Source organism: Lepidochelys olivacea (assembly GCF_965140295.1).
Source record: "Lepidochelys olivacea isolate rLepOli2 genome assembly, chromosome: 8".
NCBI classification, from domain to species: domain Eukaryota; kingdom Metazoa; phylum Chordata; order Testudines; family Cheloniidae; genus Lepidochelys; species Lepidochelys olivacea.
Window position 1 is genome coordinate 7,212,820 of NC_140418.1, and position 19,744 is coordinate 7,232,563.

Consider the following 19,744-nt stretch of genomic DNA (forward strand, 5'->3'; position numbering starts at 1 on the left):
TGCAGCAAGGGAGATTTTGGTTAGCTATTAGGAAAAACGTCCTAACTCTAAGGATAGATAAGAACTGAAATAAGTTACCATGGGAGGTTGTGGAATCCCTGTCATTGGAGGTTTTTCAGAACGGGTTAGACAAACACGTGTCAGGGATGCTCTAGGTTTACTTGCTCCTGCCTCAGCGCAGGGGGCTGGACTAGATGACCTCTCAAGGTCCCTTCCAACCCTACACTTCTATGTCAAGTAGCAAGTAGTACCTTACGCCATGAGTGACCCCCATTGCAATCAAAGGGAATACTCATGGAGTAAAGTACTACTCAGCATGAGGGATGAGGATCAAAGTCGGGCCCCAGGTGAGGTTAATAGTGATAGTTTTTAGATCTTCTTTGAATCAAGACTGGATGTCTTTCTAAAAGCTGCCGTAGCGCAAACAGAAGTTATGGGTTCAGTGCATAGATTGGGACCTGTAAAATACAGGAGGTCAGACTAGGTGATCATAATAGTCCCTTCTGGTCTTAGAATCTGAGTAATACACCTTGTTGAAGGTGGATTGTGGAACAAAACCAATTGTTTGTTTTAGCCTTTACTGCACAGTTAAGAAATATAAAGCTGGCTAGCTAGCGATCTCTCTAGCCCCTCTCTGCTGCAGGATTAGGGCAAGATTCTTGGAGGACTTGACTTGTGATGTTACATAAGTTTTCAGCCTAAGCAACATCTCACTCCTCTTCTCCACAGAGGTGTGTCTACCAACAAAGTAAAACCCAGACGACTCGGGGCTCTAGGGTTTGGGCGGTGGGGCTGTTTCATTGCTATATAGATTTCAGGCTGGAGAGCTCTGGGCACTCCCAGCCCACAGGGTCCTAGGGCCTGGGCCCCAGCTTGAGCCGGGAAGTCTACACAGCAATGAAATAGCCCCACAGCCCAAGCTGTCTGCGTGGGCCGGATGTGGGTTTTTCTTTGCTGTGTAGACATACCCTAAGTGAACTGACTCTCTCTCTCTCTGGGAAATATACCTCTGAAGAAGCAGGAAAGAAAGAAAAATAAAGCTTTGGGGAAAGTTGCTGAATAAGTCAGCAACCTGGCAGGATTTGCTGGTAAATCAGTTATTTTCAAGCCAAAGCGAGAGAAAAACAAAAGCAGTGGATGACTGCACGTCATTTCAAAACCATTTCCCTCTAACGCCAAGCAGACACAGGCACAACCATAGGGACAAGATGCAACATATCGGTGCGGCACCTAGCGCCAGAGTTGGCAACATTTTGCGTGCCACAACTACCACGTTATTTCTTTAGATACGGACCTGACAAAGAGACTCCGGACCGGGTTCACGCTGTTAATGACCTCACAAGCAGAGAGCTGCCTTTGCATTTGTCTCTTCATTAGCTCCAGATCCACCATTCCCCAGTGCTTTGCGAGGTGGGTAGTAGCAGCGCTGAAAGATGCTCCAGCCCATTACAGTGATCAGGCGCAACTGTGAAGTTCAGATCTGGGTCTGAGCTTTCTCAAAGTTCAGAGGTGCGCAGGCCCACCTCTTGCTAATCCATCAGGTAGCTGTACCGAGGAGGTGGCTTGCCGTTGGGAATGGGGTTCCATGCTCTGTGTTACTGCCCGTTTTGGATTCAGTGGCTGTGCAGGGTGAGATGGTCTACGTCGGCTCCTCCCTGTCACAGGGAGTTGTGGACAGTTTTCCCACCAGGGCTTTTAGTGGGGAACCTTGTACTGTGTCTGAGAGCAGGAGGAAGGGTTTGGTCAGACTCCTTGGTATTTTGAATCATGGTACAGTGCAGCGGTTCTCAAACTTTAGCAGCCCAAGGACCCCCACTTTGATTTAAAAGTTTTCGGAGACCCCCTACACCGCCCCTTAACTGAGGCCCCACCCCTGCCCCACCCCGTCTCCGAGCCCCCACCCCCCATTCACTCCATCGCCCCTTCCTCTGTTGCTCGCTTTCCCCCAGGCTCACTCACTTTCACCAGGCTGGGGCAGGGTGTTGGGATGCAGGAGGTGGGTGTGGGCTCTGGCTAGGGGTGCAGGCTCTGAAGTGGGGTCAGGATGAGGGGTTTGGGGTGTGGGAGGGGACTCTGGGCTAGGGCAGGGGGTTGGGGTGCAGGGTGGGTGAAGGCTCTGGCTAGGGGTGTGGGCTCTGGGCTGGGGCCAGGGATGAGGGGTTTGGGGTGCAGGAGGGGGCTCCAGACTGGGGTTGGGGGTGGGGGAGTGGGGGAAACTCAGGATTTTAACCAAGTGAAAATGTGTGTGGTAAGGTCTGCTTTCCTCCGAAACTTTCAATATTTTGCAAGAAAACCCAAACCACCCAAAATTTATTCGTTTTTTCAACAAAAAGTTAGATTTTTCAGGAGTAAAAGATCCCAGGGTCCACCTTTCTCCCCAACCCTTGACCAAGGGGAGAAGAGAATAAGGAAAGGAGGAAGAGAGAGCAGGGCTCTGCAGCTGGTCCAGTTCAAAGGACTGAGATTTCAAACAAACAATGAGCAAGACATGACACATTTCACTGAAACACTCAGCAAAATCCCTGCTCACAAGAGACGCTTTAGAGTTGGCCTCTATGTGACTCCAGAATGAGGGAAACTAGGTAGGCCTGCTAAGAGTGAGAGACAGAGAGAAGCTCACGTTGGACCATGGCCTGAGATGACCAGTGGCCTCAGAAGACTGGAGAGAAACATGACACTCCTGGCATGCTGGCAGCCAGCAAGGGATGCCCTGACACAGCCCCTGTTCAGTTTTCTCCTGGTGGTTTCACTGCCAAGGCCCTGCCTGTGTGTTTGGAAGAGTCACCTAGACCGCCCCAGGGATAGGATCCAGAAGAGGGGAGTCAACAGCCAAAGGGATGTCAGAATAACAAAGATGGGTCCTTTTGCCTGGTGTATTCACCTGCGGCCTGATAGGTCTCAAGAGGGGTCTGGGGGCAGATGGTGGGGTTAGGGCCCTCAGCGAGGGGGACTTGAGAAGGGGAGTAAACTCCACAAGCCTGGACCGTCATCATCCTCAAACAAGCCAAATGCCTTGGAAACATGAAATAAAAAGGTCCTGCTCCCTGCAGACACCTGGGGGCTGCACTGAGCTGGTCTGGGGGCTGAGAAGGGACGGGTAACAGTATAGTTAGGGAGATGGGGGCTGACCTAGGAGTCCTTTCTGGTGTCATTGCACTAATTGTGGGTTGCCTTGGACAGGATGCGGCCTGCAGTGCAGCTGAACCCCACCATGCTCCTTCCAGCTCTGAAGATGTTCCTCCTCTTCCTCGCAGGTGAGCGTATGGCTGGGCATGAGGGTGATTCTTTGCTGACGGATGATTTCTCCAAGGATGTTTCCCGCTTTGGGGACAGAATGATTAGGGCGATGGGGGGCAGTGGGGCTGAGATGAACACACACACCTGTGCACCCACAGTCCCATGCGTAGACATCCACACACACACACTCACACACACACACAGGCAGACAAACACCCACACCAGCATTCATATTTAAAGGGCTAGTGTCACACATTTCTGGTCCAAATCAGGGCCCAATTTCCTTTTCCTACAGGGCTTTGATGCATGTGAGATGAGTCGAGAGGAGGATTCCAGTGGCTACACGCGTGTCTCTCACGCAGCCTTGTGGGGAGAGCTGCAAAGTGCAGCCGAGGTGCTCTGCCAGCCTAGGGATGAACAGTTCTTAGAAGCTGAGTCAGGACTCAGCTGCCATCGCTAGCAGGGGATGAGGCAGGTATCCCCACATTCATTTGCTCCAGGCTCCCCGGCTCACTGAATCTCCCCTCCCAGGTAACATGCACAATAGTGCAAAAACTCGGCTTCAAAAATTGTTCTCTCTCTCTTCACTGCTCTGGGCCAGGGAGGTGCGTGTAGCTCAGCAAGGGACCCCCCCCAGCTGCACCCCGCCTGCCAATGGGAGCGCAATGCTTTAGGAGCCCTGGTGGCAGGGTGCTGAGTGGAATACTGTGTGCGCCCTCCAGTTCCAGAGTGCTTCTTCTGCCAGGAACAGGTGTGTAGGGGCAAGTCTGAGCAAAGAGGGCAGCTAGGAAGCCGTCAGCAAGGAAGAGCTGACAGGGAGTGGCACAGGAAACAATTCAGGAAGAAGTTGCCTTCTGTATTGCTTCTAAAGGATTTCCTGGAAAGTTTATTTTTGCTTTCCCCCCCCCCCCTTTTTTTTTTTTTTTTTTTGTTAAACACCATGGTCCAACCTCATCCATGTCTCTTCCCACACTGCCCCATGGGAACAGAGCTGATGGGGAGGGAGCTCCCTAGCGGTCGACCTGTCACATCTAATGCAGGACCCTTCCGGGCCTTCAGAATATGCATCTGGGGCCCTCAGTGAGGAGGGAGTGAGGTGAACTTGCATCAGGGCCAGGGTCATTTCTGTGACACGTGCACTGTTGGCTATAAACACAGCTCTTGGACTCAGCATTTCTGGGGCAAATAAACCAGAGCAAGGGGATTCATAGGAAGCACAGCTATTAGCAGGCTGTGAGGGGCCCTCGGGTGCTCCCTGGCCAGATTCTCACAGCACTGTCCACCCCAAAAGTTCCCTTCCACGATCCCGAGGGCAGGTGTAAAGGCCTCACGCCGCAAGATGGTGAATTTGGCTCAGTGCACAAACTTTTAGCGTCCAAGTTTTCAAAGGCTGGCACCTGACTCACACCTGGACAGTTTGCACACTCACCATCTGTGCCATCCCATCCCAAATGTTCACATGAAAACTGAGCTCTACAGTCCCTTGGGGTGCACTGTTACCTCATACATGTGGGGGGTGGTCATTTAGGTACAGCGCAACACTGGGAGTCAGGAGGACCTGGGTTCTATTCATGCTGGGCCTCAGTTTTCCCATCTGTAAATGGGGGTAATAAAACTTATCTACCGCCTAGTGTTGCTGAGAGGCTAAATGCATCAAAGAGTGCAATGAGCTTTGAGATCCCCAGAGAGAAGTATTCATTCGGATGGTCTGGTTATTGCTGATGGCAGGTATGACAGGTGTGGGGGCTCCATCCAAAACGTGAATGGCTTGGGGGGGCGGGCTCCGAAGGATTTTGACACACACTCTCAATCAAATGAACGGGAGTTGTGTGTCTAAATCCCCTGGTCGGTTCTGAAAACCCCAGGCCGGGTGGCAGCGGCAAGAGTCCATGTGTATTAAGAGCTGCGGTGAAGCCGGCAAAGGGAGCACCCGTGTTGCTGTATGGATCTCAGCCTATGGTGGCAACAGTTAGCTCCAAGTCCGTAGCGATGGAGCCGTGAGGTCATTCCTGAACGCCACAATGGGTTACTTACCCTCTCAAAACAAATGCTCCTGCTCTAGGTTCTGATCCAGCCCCCACTGAGCTCAGTGGCTCCATTGCCCCACTCTGATTTACTCTCTACGCTCTCTCCTAGGTTTGCCAGCTGCGGTGTCTGGAAGCAGCAAGCTGTACATTTCACCCAGCAACCCCGAAGTCATCCTCAGTCTCTTGAGCAACTTCTCACTGACATGCTCGGGGGAGGCCGAGGTGGTCTGGGAACGGGACACGCAGCCCATAGCCGCGTCGCCAGAGTGGAGAGACGGCACCTTCTCCAGCACGCTCACACTCTGGAACGTGACAGGCCTTGACACAGGGGAGTACGTCTGCACCTACAACCAATCCCAGAACCAGAAGCACGCGGAGAGACAGGCCGTCTATGTCTTTGTGCCAGGTAGGGGACAGAGCACCCCCATCCCCTCTCTGTGTGCATCTCTGGGGGATGGAGGGCAGTGGAAGGATGGGGCTGAATTTGAAGATGGTAGAGGGGGGTTCTTCTGCTCTGCAGTAGGGCTGCGGGGACGACAGGACCTAAGAGAATGAGCGACATACGTGGGAGGCTGGAGTCGCCTATCTGCATCGAAGTGCCCCTGCAGCCCCCCACCCCCAGCGCAGGGGCCTGGTGCAGACCGGGAGAAGTATAGGCCCCCAGGTGGGAGAGGATCATTGGAAAGAAAAAGTGAGTGAAACTCACGTCTTGGAGAACAAGGCACGCAGCCCCGATGGGACATGTCCCTAGTAATAACCCCAGCAGCTTCGGGAGAGAAACGTCCCGGGAGTTTAGCACATCCGTCTCCAAGCAGAGGTGTTGTCCCATCCCGTGGCTCGTGGGAAGTTGCAATCAGGGCTGCAAAGCAAGTTCTTCTCCTGTCTCTCTTGTAACTGGATTGCCTTCCCCCTTTCCCTTCTGCAGACCCCTCTTTGGTCTTCCTCCCCACAACCTCCGAGGAATCATTCATCTTCATGACCGGCAACAGTGAGGCCACCATCCCGTGCCGCGTCACTGACCCCCAAGCCAGGGTGACTCTCTATGAGAGGAAGGTGGAGAACCCAATTCCCGCAGTCTATGACAGGCAACAAGGCTTCAAGGGGTTCTTCGAAGACAAGACCTACATCTGCCGGGCAACGCTAGATGAGCGGGAGGCGGACTCTGAGGCGTATTACGTCTACAGAATCCAGGGTGAGCCACTTCTTAGGTCTGCCCCGGTGGGATGGATCAGAGGGGTCTGGGCTGATCTGTCTAAAGGCAGCTTCAGCCTCTCTCCAGCTAAATATCTTCTTCGGCTGCCCCTTGCTGTGAGGATGGTGTCTGTCCAGGGGGGTCACTGGTGAGTTTTTAAGTGGCTGAGGAGCCCAATTCTTGCCCTGCAGATTTTCCCACAGAAGTGTCAGGTGTAGTCTTGGAGGAGACATAGTTGTTGGCTGGAGTGGTGTGCCCGTTCTTTCCTCCTTTGTCGCTTCTCTGTCTCAGGAGCACGTCTGTTCTCCTCAGCGTGAGCTGTGGCTTGGTGTATGGTGTAGCATCACTGTGTTCTGGCCGCGGCCCTGCTGGAGAGGCCGCCCTTTCCTGGGTGAAAGAGGATTCGGGCACTGCTTTCTATGGGGTACATTTTGCTCTCGTTTACCCCAGTGGCTCTCCATTGGCTTTGCCATAATGAGCATGTACCATGGTAAATAAAAGCAGAAGCCAGGCCTCTGGGCTCACTCTGTTCTGAGTTTCCACCACAGTGCTCTAGCAGCGCCCCCAGAGGAACAGGCTCTCCTCTCAGGACTGCAGACCCCCTGTCCCTCCTGCCCTGAGCCGTTCCTAATGACAAGCTCTGACGGCAGGCGTAGTGCTCAGTGCAGGTCCACGCACTCCTTCCCTGCTGAGCCCGCAGCTCCAGCTCCTGGGGAAGGGAACGGTCTCACAGGGCGGTAAAATGGGCACAAGGTGGAACACGTCAGAGCCACGCTGGATTCCATCGAGAAAAGGGCTTCCTCTTTGCTTCCCCCGGAGAATTCCCTGGCTCCCCGGAGGTCCCTGGGCTCCCCAGGATCTCTTTAAGATCATGCCCCTGCCTCACTCCACTGTACTTTTTTTCCACTGTATTTGCAGTAAAGCCTAGTGGCCAGAGCCCTGTAACGCTAGGCACTGCACAGTCCTAGACCAAAGAGGCCGTCTCTGCCCCAGAGAGCTTACAGGCTGAGTAAGAGACAAGAGACAGCAGGTGGATGCAGACAGACGGGGAGAACAAGGAAGCCATGAGACGATGGTGGGAGGTAGTGGTCCCCGCATGCCAGCTGCCTAGGGTTTAGCTCTCCCAAGCAATGATTCACCCCCTGCTGTTTCCCTCCCTCCTCTTTAGTCTCGTCCCTCAATGTTTCCATCAGCGCGGTGCAGACCGTGGTGAAGCAAGGCGAGAACATCACTGTGATGTGCACTGTAAGCGGCAACGAAGTGGTCGATTTCAGCTGGTTTTACCCTCGCCAGGAGGTGAGTGCTGCAGCCCACACTCTGTAACCAGATTGGCAGCTCCTCCCCTTGCCGGTTGTGCCAGGAGATAGCGGGCCAAGGCCACATCTGTGTCAAGCCGGGCTGCCCCCTTCACGGCAGGAGCCCCAGGACTCGGCTCCCACAGGGGGTGCACAGCTGCCATCTGGCCACCCGCCATGTGTCTCCCTCGGTGCCCGCCTGACACAGTCTGTGAGTCTGCTACAGGCTTCGGCTTGAGAGTCTGGCTCCTTAGTTCAAGCTTCAGAGACTCATGGATTTAGCTCTGGAGGGCCCCAGTTCAGACTTTGGTGCATTGGCTGAGAGAGCAGCTCTCAGGGTTTAAATTGCTGTCGGGCTCTGGCCCATGAGACCATCACACGTCCACCACAGAGCCCAAGAGGGAGGAGATGCCCCACAGCAGCTGGGAGTCCTGGGCTTTTGACCTAGCTGGCATATGCAGCACACAGCCCTGGCTACCTGGAAGGTGGGGGTGAAGTCAGGGGGCAGATTGTGGTGGGTCTAAACCCTGCACCTTTTGGGTAAAGCCATTGCACCCCTGCATTGCAAGGTCATGAACTGTGTCTGTCTAAGGTATGTATCTGGTCCTCATCCTACCTGAACACCTCACAGCCCCACTGGGAGGTAGGGAAGTGCTGTAATCCCTGTTTACAGATGCGAAACTGAGGCACTATGTGGCTTATGTAGGGTTACACAGGGAGTGTGGGGTGAAGCAGGGGACTGAACCCAGGTCTCCCAAGTCCAAGGCTAGTGCCCTAAACCACTGGGCCATCCTTCCTCTGTGGGGGACTCGGCCCGCTGGTCAATGCTCCCTCCCGCAGCTGGCTGGGCCAGCAATGCACGGCTGAGTTCAAGTAGACTGAGGAAGGAGGGGGAGCTGTGGGGAAGTACTGCTCACTGGAGCCCGGGCGAGGTGGGAGAGCCGCTCGCCCCTTCTCTACAAACCCTGCCACTCAGGGGAAGAGTGACCTCTGGCAGTGACTAGGGAGCGGGGCCAGTGGACTCTGAAGGGAGCTCCTTCCAGTGCTCCTGCCCCTGGGGCCCCAGGACAAGGGCAAGCCCAGAGCTGTGTTCATGCCTGACCCTGCAGTGAGTTCTTCAGCTGGAGAAGGCTGAGGGTCCCCACTGCATACGCAGGCTGATCCAAACACACGGGGAGGTCCAGTTTCCAGTGCTCCCCTGGCCTGGCGGTCTTGTCATTGCTGATCTCACGGGGCGGGGGTCTCCTCTCTCCCCTGCACAGGCAGGTAAGGCCGTGGAGCCTGTGATGGCCTTCTTGCCTGGATCCAGCCATGACATCCGCTCCACCGTGACCATCCAGAACGCAGAGCTGGAGGACGCCGGCACCTACATCTGCCACGTCTCCGAGGTCTACCTCCAGAATATGGACAAGAAGGACATTGAGGTCAACGTGATCGGTGTGTTGCCACACCCTCAGGGCCAGCTAGCTCTGGGCACCAGCTAGCCCTCCAACCTCTCTCTCCCCATGCCACGCAGGCCTGGCTTCATCCCTCTTCCACATGGCCCTGGCAAACCCTGCTCCCAGAAAGTCACTCACCCGCCCCCCAAAGAGGCCTAGACTCACCCTCACTTACTCCCCCATGTAAGAAAACCCCAGCATTTTGCTTATAGCCATGGGCAAGAGACAATGAGCTACTCGTCCATGCTGGGCCTAGGAGATCTGAGGCCCCTTGAGATGTGGCTGGAGCTCGGCTGCAGCCTCCCCAGGACACAGGAGCTGGCTCAGCCAAACACACTCGCCTCATGTGTGTAATTCCTCTCATTTTAAACTGGATTTTATTGAGTGAAACCTGCCCCTTCAGAATCATAGAAGATTAGAGTTGGAAGGGACCTCAGGAGGTCATCTAGTCCAACCCCCTGCTCAAAGCAGGACCAACCCCAACTAAACCATCCCAGCCAGGGCTTTGTCAAGCCTGACCTTAAAAACCTCTAAGGATGGAGATTCTACCACCTCCCTAGGTAACCCATTCCAGTGCTTTACCACCCTCCTAGTGAAATAGTGTTTCCTAATATCCAACCCAGACCTCCCCCATTGCAACTTGAGACCATTGCTCCTCGTTCTGTCATTTGCCATCACTGAGAACAGCTGAGCTCCATCCTCTTTGGAACCCCCCTTCAGGTAGTTGAAGGCTGCTATCAAATCCCCCCTCAGTCTTCTCTTCTGCGGATTAAACAAGCCCAGTTCCCTCAGACTCTCCTCGTAAATCATGTGCTCCAGTCCCCTAATCATTTTTGTTGCCCTCCGCTGGACTCTCTCCAATTTGTCCACATCCTTTCTGTAGTTGGGGGCCAAAAACTGGACGCAATACTCCAGATGTGGCCTCACCAGTGCCGAATAGAGGGGAATAATCACTTCCCTCGATCTGCTGGCAATGCTCCTATTAATGAAGCCCAATATGCTGTTAGCCTTCCTGGCAACAAGGGCACACTGCTTATATCCAGCTTCTCATCCACTGTAATCCCCAGATCCTTTTCTGCAGAACTGCCGCTTAGCCAGTCGGTCCCCAGCCTGTAGCGGTGCGTGGGATTCTTCCTTCCTAAGTGCAGGACTCTGCACTTGTCCTTGTTGAACCTCATCAGATTTCTTTTGGCCCAATCCTCCAATTTGTCTAGGTCACCCTGGACTCTATCCTTACCCTCCAGCATATCTACCTGTCCCCCCAGCTTAGTGTCATCCGCGAATTTGCTGAGGGTGCAAGCCATCCCATCATCCAGATCATTAATGAAGATGTTGAACAAAACTGTCCCCAGGACCAACCCCTGGGGCACTCCTCTTGATACCAGCTTCCAACTAGACATCAAGCCTTTGATCACTACCTGTTGAGCCTGACAGTCTAGCCAGCTTTCTACCCACCTTATAGTCCATTCATCCAATCCATACTTCTTTAACTTGCTGGCAAAAATACTGTGGGAGAATAACAAACTCCTTTCCTGCTGTGAGTTTTGCTGGCTTCCTAGAAGCCCTCGGTCTCCAGAGGACCCCACACAGACCTTGGAAGGACCATCCTCCAACTAAAGACGGGTCTGAGGCACAAAGATTGGATCCAGATCAAATTGTCCCGAGATTTCAGGGGCATTGGGCCATCTCTACTCTTAACAAATAGAGTTGTGTATCCATATAGCGAGTAGCCAGATCCCCTTCCTAGGGTGACCAGGTGTCCGGTTTTGCACCGGAAGTCCTGGTTGAAAAGGGATCCTGGCAGCTCCAGTTAGCACTGCTCACTATGCTTTTGACTGTCCAGTTGGTGCCACTGCACAGCGGGGCTGGTAGGCTCCCTGCTAGCCTCCATGCCACGTGGCTCCTGGGAAGCAGTGGCATGTCCTCTCTCCAGCTCCTATACGTAGGGGCAGCCAGGGTGCTCTGCACACTGCCCCCGCCCCAAGCACCATCCCCACAGCTCCCATTGGCCGGGAACCGTGACCAATGGGAGCTGCGGGGGTGGCGCCTGTGGACAGGGCAGCATACAGAGCCGCCTGGCCACACCTCTGCATAGGAGCCGGAGGAAGGACATGCCACTGCTTCCGGGAGCTGCTTGAAGTAAACACTGCCCTGAGCCTACACCCTTGAGCCTCCTCCCCAGCCCTGATCCCCCCTCCCTCCAACCTCCCTCCCTCCAAACCCCTCAGTCCCAGCCTGGAGCACCCCAAACTCCTCATCCTTAGCCCCACCCTAGAGCCCGCACCCCCAGCCAGAGCCCTCACAACTCCCCATGCCCCAACCCCCTGCCCCAGCCCTGATTCCCCATCCCACCCTCCAAACCCCTTGGTCCCAGCCCGGAGCACCCTCCTACACCCCAAACCCCTCATCCCCACCCCAGAGTCTGCATCCCCAGACAGAGCCCTCACCCCCCCAACTCCAACGCCCTGCCTCAGCTCAGAGCTCCCTTCCATACTCTGACCCCCTCTGCTCCACCCCCCAGCCCGGAGCCCCCTCCTGCACCCCAACCCCCTCATTCCTGGCCCCACCCCAGAGCCCGTACCCCCAGCTGGAGCCCTCACCCCCTCCTGCACTCCAGCCCCCTGAGCCAGCACAGTGAAAATGAGCGAGTGTGTGAGGGTGGGGAAAGCAAGCGACGGGGGGGGGGGGGGCGGTGGAGTGAGTGGGGGGCTGGGCCTCAGAGAAGGGGTGGGGCATGGGCAGAGCCTCAGAGGAGGGGCGGGGTGGAGGGCAGGACAAGGGTGTTTGGTTTTGTGCAAGTAGAAAGTTGGCAACCCTACCCTCTCCCACCCTTCTCTCTGTCTCCCCCCAGCCTCCCTGCTCCTGCTCCTTCTCCTTTCCTGGGAGCAGGCCCTGGGATGGGGGTGCTGACCCTGCCCCTCTCTGAACCCTCTGCAGAGCGTGGCTTTGTGAGGTTCCACACTGGTCTGAACAACATCGAGTTGGCCGAGGTGCACAAGAGTCGCACCATCCAGGTGCAGATCGAGGCCTATCCGCAGCCAACCATCCTGTGGCTGAAGGACAATGAGACTCTGTGGGTGGGGAACAGCAGCGAATTCGCCATCACCAGCAAGAACCTGTCGGAAACCAGGTGAGGCGGCCCCGGTGGGTGGGACACAGCCCTCCCCCCAGAGATTGGTGTGGCAAGGGCCCAGCGATACAACCGTTCCCATCCTGAGTGGAGCAGGGCGATGGGAATTCTCTGTGCCCAGCCAGAACGTGGTGGGGGGTCCTCCACATTGATCCTGACTCGACCGTTTGCTGTGCGGTTTCTGTGCCAGCCTCAGGGTTCGGCTGGATGGGAGCGACTCACCCCAGTACGCCTGTTGGGCAGCAGAGAGTGTCTTCCCATCTTCACTGCTCTGGGATCCTTTTCCCTCCAGGTACCAAACCACTCTGACCCTGGTGCGGGTGAAGCAGAAAGAAGGGGGATTCTACACCGTCCGGGCATCCCATGAGGATGACACGCAGGAGCTGTCCTTCTACCTGCAAATTAACGGTGAGGAGGCGGCACCAACGACCTTTGAGACACTGCGGGTTAGAGAGGGTCCTAGCAGCTCCCGCCACAATTCACAGCGGGACATAAAGACCCGGCTGCTTTGACTGCAGCCTTTTTGGGTCATTTTTGTCAGAACAACAGGCGGAAGCAGACAACACCCTCACTCGAAATGTCTCGGATTGATTCACCACTGCCTACTGAAACTAAGCAATACTATTGCCATGTGCATACAACAAACAATCAAAGGCAGGTGAATGCTTCACATTTGGTCCGTCAGGTGGCATTATGTACTGCAAGTGTATGTTCCTGCCTAAAAACAGTCCGAAAATGCCAGTTGTTTTTTGCGGGAAATTTTGTGGGAGAAAGTTGTGGAGGTTTTTTTTTGGTTTGGGGTTTGTTTGTTTGTTTTTTAATTTCCAGTGTTTTTTTTATTTCCCTAGAACCACAAAACCAGAACCACAAAAGATCTGTAGTTTTCAGAAACCATTTCCAGTCAAATTTCCCAGTTTTCAAAACTCCCGACGTGTGTTACCAAAACATTTTTTCATTTTGCTCAAAAAGCCTTTTTTCAAAAAAAACATGTTGCTGGAAACCTGTCGACCCTCCCTGGGCATAACACGTTCCCAGCGCGGCGGGACTCGGGGGCCCGTCGTGAAATGGGTGCAGGTCTAGCAGACACAGCAGAATGGCACTGACCCCACTTACACTGTGTCTGAATTTGCCCCTTAAATCGCAGCCCATCTGAGGTGTAGAAGTGTTCCCTGCTAGTCCCCCACAAGCTAGCAGGGCAGTCTGGGAGGGAAACCTACTGCCCGCACCACCTCGGCTCACCCTCTGCCTCCAGCAATGGACTTCAAGGGAGGGGACACGCTCATCCTCCATTCCAGTGGCTGGGGGCCCTCAAATTGTACAGCTATTGCTGAAGGGACCATAGCTGTGTACATGGCCACCAGCCCAGGCCCCTCCTTGGCCCTCTGCAGAGTGACTACTTACTTCACTCATGTTCTCTAGCATGGATGAGTTCCTGCCCCCTGGCAGTCTCTCTCCAAACACATGGTGGGATCTTGCATGGCTCCAAAAGGGAGGCTTTCCTGCTCCCCTCCTGCCGGCAAAGCAAATGGCTGACTCTCTCTTTTCCCTTCCCAGTGCCCGCCAATGTGTTGTCGCTGAAGGAGAACAGCAATGCCAGCAGTGGGGAGCAGACCGTCACGTGCTCCACTGAAGGGATGCCCCAGCCGGAGCTCAGGTGGTTCACCTGCAACGACATCAAAGGGTGAGGGGGCCTGGTGACCCAGTGCAGGCATGGAAAAGTGTGTAAAGCACCTCTTGCTGGGCGAGGATGGGACTGACAGTTGTGGGTGTCCTCTCACCCAAAGCTCCTGGACCATGCCCTGTAGCACTTCCTGCTGTGAGAAACCGGGAACTGGGCATCTCTAGGCATTTTTCGTCCCATGCCCAGACCTCCCACACCTCGCTTACCGTGTCTCCTGTTGGGAAAAATTGGGACTGAATTTTACTGTATAATTGATGCACTTGTGTGTCTAGTTAGTGCTCCATAATCTCAGTCCTGAAGGGGTTTAGATCTCTGCCAGTGGGGTAAAGGAGACGGAGCTCTGGTTGTTCACCTCAGTTATTATTTGTATTACCATAGTGCCTAGCAGTGCCAGCCACAGATGGGAACCCCAGTGCACTAGGGGTACAGACACAGAACAAAAATACAGTCCCTGCCCAAGAGAGCTTCCAGTCTAAGACAAGAGACAACAGGTGAATATGGACAGACAGACAGACGGGAGGCTGGCTTATGTGATAGGCAGCAGTCACAGCACATGTGAATCAGGTCACTTAGGGGCTGACCTTTGGCCTATTGCTGCAGATTGGCACAGCTTGTCCTCACCAGTCTTGAATCTCCCATTTTTGTTTTCTAACATCCTCTGTGAGGCCCAGATATTATTTCTCATGGGACACACAAAAATCAGTGGGTGCTCCCCCTGCTGGCTCTGCCGCAGCAGTGCACTGTTCTCAATCTCCATTCCCGGAGCTGCACAGGTACAAGCAGATCCGCGTGTTGTGCTGCGAGAAATGGAGCCCAGCGGCTTGTTCCCTCCAGCCCTCGCCATTCGTTTGTGTCACTTACTGTTTACGAGGAAAGGGGCTGGAACAAGTGCCTCAAAACAGAAGCTGAGATGGGGCTCACTTGAGTCCCCCCAGCTCATCAGTGATGGAGCATGAGACCAAACAAAGAGCTCTGTGTTAGTAGAGATGCAGCGCCAGGGAAGTCAGCGGGGCAGGGAAGCTCACTGGAGGAAAAGCTGTAATCCGCAAGCATTTGCAGGGCACAGGCAGGGTCACAAAGAGCCGAGCTATAACAGCTATAATACAGCATCCTGCAGCATCATGCAGCCGGGATTGTCTCCCATGTGTGGCTTTTTCAACTGGAAGGTGCGGCACCAAGGAGCAGCCCACCAGGGTCCTGGGGAACAACTCAGAGGAGATCAACCTGCAAACCATCTCTACGTACCACGAGACACTGAAGGTTTACAGAGTGAACAGCACACTGCGGCTCCGCAGGGTGGACGAACCCCTGCTCATCAGATGCTCTGTGCAGAACCTCCTGGGCAGTAACTTTCAGGACATCACCCTGGTCTCACACGGTGAGTTGGCTGGCACTCGCTTTGTCCCAGGTGTGCAGGTCTCTGCGCTGTTTGCTGTGGGGTGGAAACTTAGCCCAGGCTGGGGGACTAGTGTCTGCAGCCTGCTCTTTTAGTTCAAGCAGAAGAGGCCTCTTTATGGAGCAGCGTAGCTGGAGCCCTTGGTGCCCATTGGATGTGTCCAACAATTTGTGCCACCTGAATGAGGCAACTTCAGTGCCTGGTATGTGCATGCTTTGCCTATCTGGATAAAATAGCCCCATTCCTCCCCTCCCTCTCCCGGCTCTTCTTCCTGCAGAGCTACTGCCTCCTGCTTTGGAGTCTGTGTCCAAAGGGTAACATTTACACATCCCTTTCTTTGCACAGTCCAGTTGTAATGTCCTCTGTCCTGACACCGAGCAGTAACATCAGTGTAGAAACCAGGAGCAGGTGGATGTGCCAGAGCCAGACCCCACTGCGTCGGTGCGAAGGGAGAGCAGGGTGTTTGCACAAACAGATAGCAAGCAGGCATCACCCTCAGTATATTTCACCAGCATTCGTGTGAGCAACTTGTTATCCAGGCTGCAGGCACTAGGGGGAGCCACAGCCACACATTTATAGAGTGTGAGAGGGCTGAGGCTAGGCCACTAAAAAAGGAACCAACACTCTGGGCTAAAGGGTCAGCCAGGCCAGCTCCCACCAAGAGCCAGACCACTGCCTCCTACAGCCCATGGCTCTGTACACAGCCATGAGGTCAAATCTCTTCCAAAAGCCTCTGGGCTGTGGGGAGCTCTCCTGCAGCAAAGGGGCTGGAGCGTCACCACTAATTCCTTCCCACCGCACCCCGATGGAGTGGCCCCCCTCCCCGTGTGTTTGTGCCGCTTTCCAGCACCCCTCGGGGGGATTAGTTCTAGGGACAGGGAATAATCGTCCAGGGTTACCCTGAGTCCAGCAGAGAAGGGAGAGGGTCCTCTCTGGGCATCCCTGGCTGGTCTGGATCAGTGAACACTTCTCATGGGAGTAAGGGCTGGGTACAGCCAGCCAGGGGACACCGCAGAGGCCTGGCTAAGGGTCACTTCCTGTCAGTTTCCAAGGGATGGCACGAAAGCACCAAGATGTGCCCCAGGCCCCAGCAGTGGCTGCCAGGGGTTGAAGTCATCCGGGGAGGTTTGGAGAGGGAGGGAGAGCAGGACTTATGGGACAAGACAGGGCAGGGTCTCAGAGTGGGGCATTTTGGATGAAGTCCTCTTGGCTAGTTTCTCCCAAGTGGCTGCCCTGAGCTCCCCAGGCCACGTGGGGCTGGAGGCATCTGATTGTTTTCCATGTGGTTCTTGTCGTAGCTTTGCCCTTTAAGATGATCATCATCTCAGTCATTCTGGCCTTGGTGGTGGTGCTTGCCGTCATCTTCCTGGTGGTCCTCATCGTCCTGTGGCTGAAGGTCAGAGCGAGCACCGTCTCCCCCTTCGGGAGGTGGGGAGGTCTCCTCCCTTTGACTGCATGCACTGAGAGGGCTTGGCCGGGCTGCAATGGGCAGCTGGGGAACATCCCCCTCTTCTAGCTCCTTGGTGCAGAGCTGGAGGTGCCAACTTCATGGGTGCTCCAGGGCTGATCACCCAGGGAAAAAATTTAGTGCTTAGCACCCACCAGCAGCCAGCGCCCCCCTCACCCTCAGCACCTCGCATCCGCCGGCGGCCCTGCCGATCAACTCCTTCCCCTCCTTCCCAGTGCCTCCCGATCAGCTGTTCTGCGGCATGCAGGAGGTGCTGCAGGGGAGGAGGGAGGAGCAGGGATGGTTGGGGGAGGAGGCAGAACTAAGTAGAAAGAGGCGGGGCAGGGATGGGCGCTTGGGAGAAGAGGTGGGATGGGGCGGGGTCTGGGGTGGAACTGGGTGGGAAGAGGTGAGGCAGGGGCGGGAAGAGGTGGGGAGGCTTGGGGGAAGGGTCAGGTGGGGGCGGGGCCTGAGGCAGAGAGGGGGTTGAGCACGTCCAAGGCCCGGAGGAAGCCGGCATCCATGCCACCTGAGCTCGCCGGTGTGACGCGCAGCAGCGGACCTTCCCTCTGGCCATACTGTGCGAGGCAGCACCGCTGGGATGTCTCCCTGCTGGGGCTGTGGGAGGCAGAGGGTGCAGGGTCACTGTCTGCAGGGGACACCTCCCAGCACAGCCCCACTCTCAGCTCTCTCCTCTCCCCTCCCTTCCCCCTCTCCAGAAGCCTCGCTATGAAATCCGTTGGAAGGTGATTGAGTCGGTCAGCTCCGATGGACATGAGTACATCTACGTGGATCCGATGCAACTCCCCTACGACTGCAGCTGGGAGCTCTCCCGGGACAAGCTAGTGCTAGGTACCGTGTGCTCAGCAGGAATCACCAGGGGATGCTCAGTGAAAAGGACGTAAAAGAACGGGGCACAAATCCATGACTCCACAGAGGGAGAGCATGCCTCCAATGCCAGAGGGTGGGCCTGTAGCCAGGGCCAGCTGGGCAGAAGGTGGGCCACAGATGCGCTTTCACGGGATGTCCATGTCACCGACGCGCCGATGCTCTTAGCACGGAGAGATGGGACATGGGGAGCACATCCAGATCGCACCCAGAGCCTGTGCTCCTTAGGGCATTTAGGGGAATTCAGTGGCCTACTGCCTGCTTTGGGGTGGGCTAGTGAGGCACATTCCACAGGGCTGTCAGGTCCGGTGGCCCTGCCTCTAGGCCATGCTTCTCTCTCCACTCCGCCTGAACCAGGGGCATTGCTGCTCGGGCAGCATCAGGGTGATGTTAGCTGTGCTCCCAGCACCGGAGGCAGCCCCCAGAGGGTGGGAGCACGCTAGTACATATGGGACCATCCATGAACCCACATTCAGCATTGAAGAACGGCCTCCATTGTGGGAATAACAATGTGAGCGTTCCCCGTCCTCCTACAGCCCTTTACCTGGGGATCTCGAAGCCCTTCACAACTGCCTAGGGGGCTGGGAGAGCAGGAGGGCATATGGGTGGGGTAGAAACACCAGGACTTTCCTTGGGCTCAGGAACTTTTGGTAGGCCTGGTCCCAGCATGCATGGGGGAACAGAGAGCGTGGGAATAGGACCCATTAGAAATTTCAGGGCTAATAGATCCAGGCCCCCGTCAAAATGATCACTGAACTGTCAGAAGGAAACCAGACAGTATAAAGCACCTCTGAGAATGAACCTCTGCGGGGATGGAATTGTCAAACAGTGCTACCCCTGGTGACCACATCTGGAATAGCTACAGTTCTGTTTGGGAAAGGAGCCTCGGGCTTTTCCTCTTTATTAACACGCTTCCCAGCCAGGCAGAAATCAGCCCTGGCACAGACATAATAACTCCCAGCTTCCGCCATTCCCTGCTGCAATCGCCGGGGGTGTGCAGTGCTGCTGTCTTTCCAGTAAGGGATGCACACTTTCTGAGCAGCTGCCTTGTGGGCCCCTCCCATCTGGCCCTCTGAGGGTTGCTGTTGCAGCTGAAATCTGCATCTCCCTGGTGTTTTGCTGCAGGTCGCACTCTCGGATCCGGAGCCTTTGGCCGAGTTGTGGAGGCAACGGCCCATGGCCTGAGCCATTCGCAATCCACGATGCGAGTGGCTGTGAAAATGCTCAAATGTGAGTTTCCCACCATCTCTTCCCTTCGTTCACTGTCACTCTACCCCTCTTCCATTGCTCTCCCCCACTGCTTCCTTCCCTCTCTCTCCCTTGCTTGTTCCCTCTCACCGGGAGACATTCCCTCCCTCTGCATAGACACCAGCTGGGTCAGTCATTGTCTCACCGCTCCCAGCCCTGCCCATGGTGGGATCAGGACTGTGCTAGCTACATGTCTGTTCACTCACAGGTGATTCTAGCAGGGTTCTGTGGCCCCTGCCTAGCATGGACAGCGATTTATTTCTAAGCACCACTGTCTTTCTTGCCTTCTCTCCAAAAGGCAAAGGTCTAGGTAAGCAGAGGGAGTTGCTTATATCAGTATCATAGCCTGGACAAGAACTCAGGAGCTCCCGCCTCCCAGCCTCGTGCTCAGAGCACCCCTCCCTCTGATGACCCAGTGCTGTGTATGTGACACCAGTTCCTTGTGGGTGTGCGTGTGTCAGGGTCATGCTCGCATCTCTCACACCTCAGCATTCTTATTTCATCTTACTGATGGGTCCGTTTAACAGCTACCGCCAGGACCAGCGAGAAACAGGCCCTGATGTCTGAGCTGAAGATCATGAGCCACCTGGGACCTCACCTAAACATTGTCAACTTGCTTGGAGCCTGCACCAAAGGAGGTACCTGTCCCCTCCCATGTCCCTCCCCTGGACATGACCCCCCTTCATCACAGCTGGTACCCGTCCCCTCCCCCTACTGACCCAAACATTAGCATCCTGCTTAGAGGTCACTACCCTTAGTATGGT

The 19,744-nt window shown here is 55.2% G+C and overlaps 1 protein-coding gene across 2 annotated transcripts in view; it reads left to right on the forward strand.

The window, feature by feature from the left end:
- PDGFRB (platelet derived growth factor receptor beta) overlaps positions 1 to 19,744 on the forward strand; it is a 62,742-nt gene that overhangs the window by 21,257 nt on the left and 21,741 nt on the right. The window contains exons 1-14 of one of the 2 annotated variants that reach the window (XM_084637660.1): positions 1,316 to 1,410; positions 3,181 to 3,254; positions 5,374 to 5,670; positions 6,190 to 6,456; positions 7,625 to 7,752; positions 9,014 to 9,188; positions 12,128 to 12,320; positions 12,613 to 12,728; positions 13,875 to 14,001; positions 15,168 to 15,379; positions 16,696 to 16,793; positions 17,564 to 17,696; positions 18,858 to 18,962; positions 19,508 to 19,618. In XM_084637660.1, the coding sequence (XP_084493786.1) occupies positions 1,331 to 1,410; positions 3,181 to 3,254; positions 5,374 to 5,670; positions 6,190 to 6,456; positions 7,625 to 7,752; positions 9,014 to 9,188; positions 12,128 to 12,320; positions 12,613 to 12,728; positions 13,875 to 14,001; positions 15,168 to 15,379; positions 16,696 to 16,793; positions 17,564 to 17,696; positions 18,858 to 18,962; positions 19,508 to 19,618 (2,116 nt within the window). In that variant the 5' untranslated portion in view covers positions 1,316 to 1,330. Of the gene's footprint in view, positions 1 to 1,315; positions 1,411 to 3,180; positions 3,255 to 5,373; positions 5,671 to 6,189; positions 6,457 to 7,624; positions 7,753 to 9,013; positions 9,189 to 12,127; positions 12,321 to 12,612; positions 12,729 to 13,874; positions 14,002 to 15,167; positions 15,380 to 16,695; positions 16,794 to 17,563; positions 17,697 to 18,857; positions 18,963 to 19,507; positions 19,619 to 19,744 lie in introns of those variants that run through there. The other variant, XM_084637661.1, reaches the window with a different exon arrangement.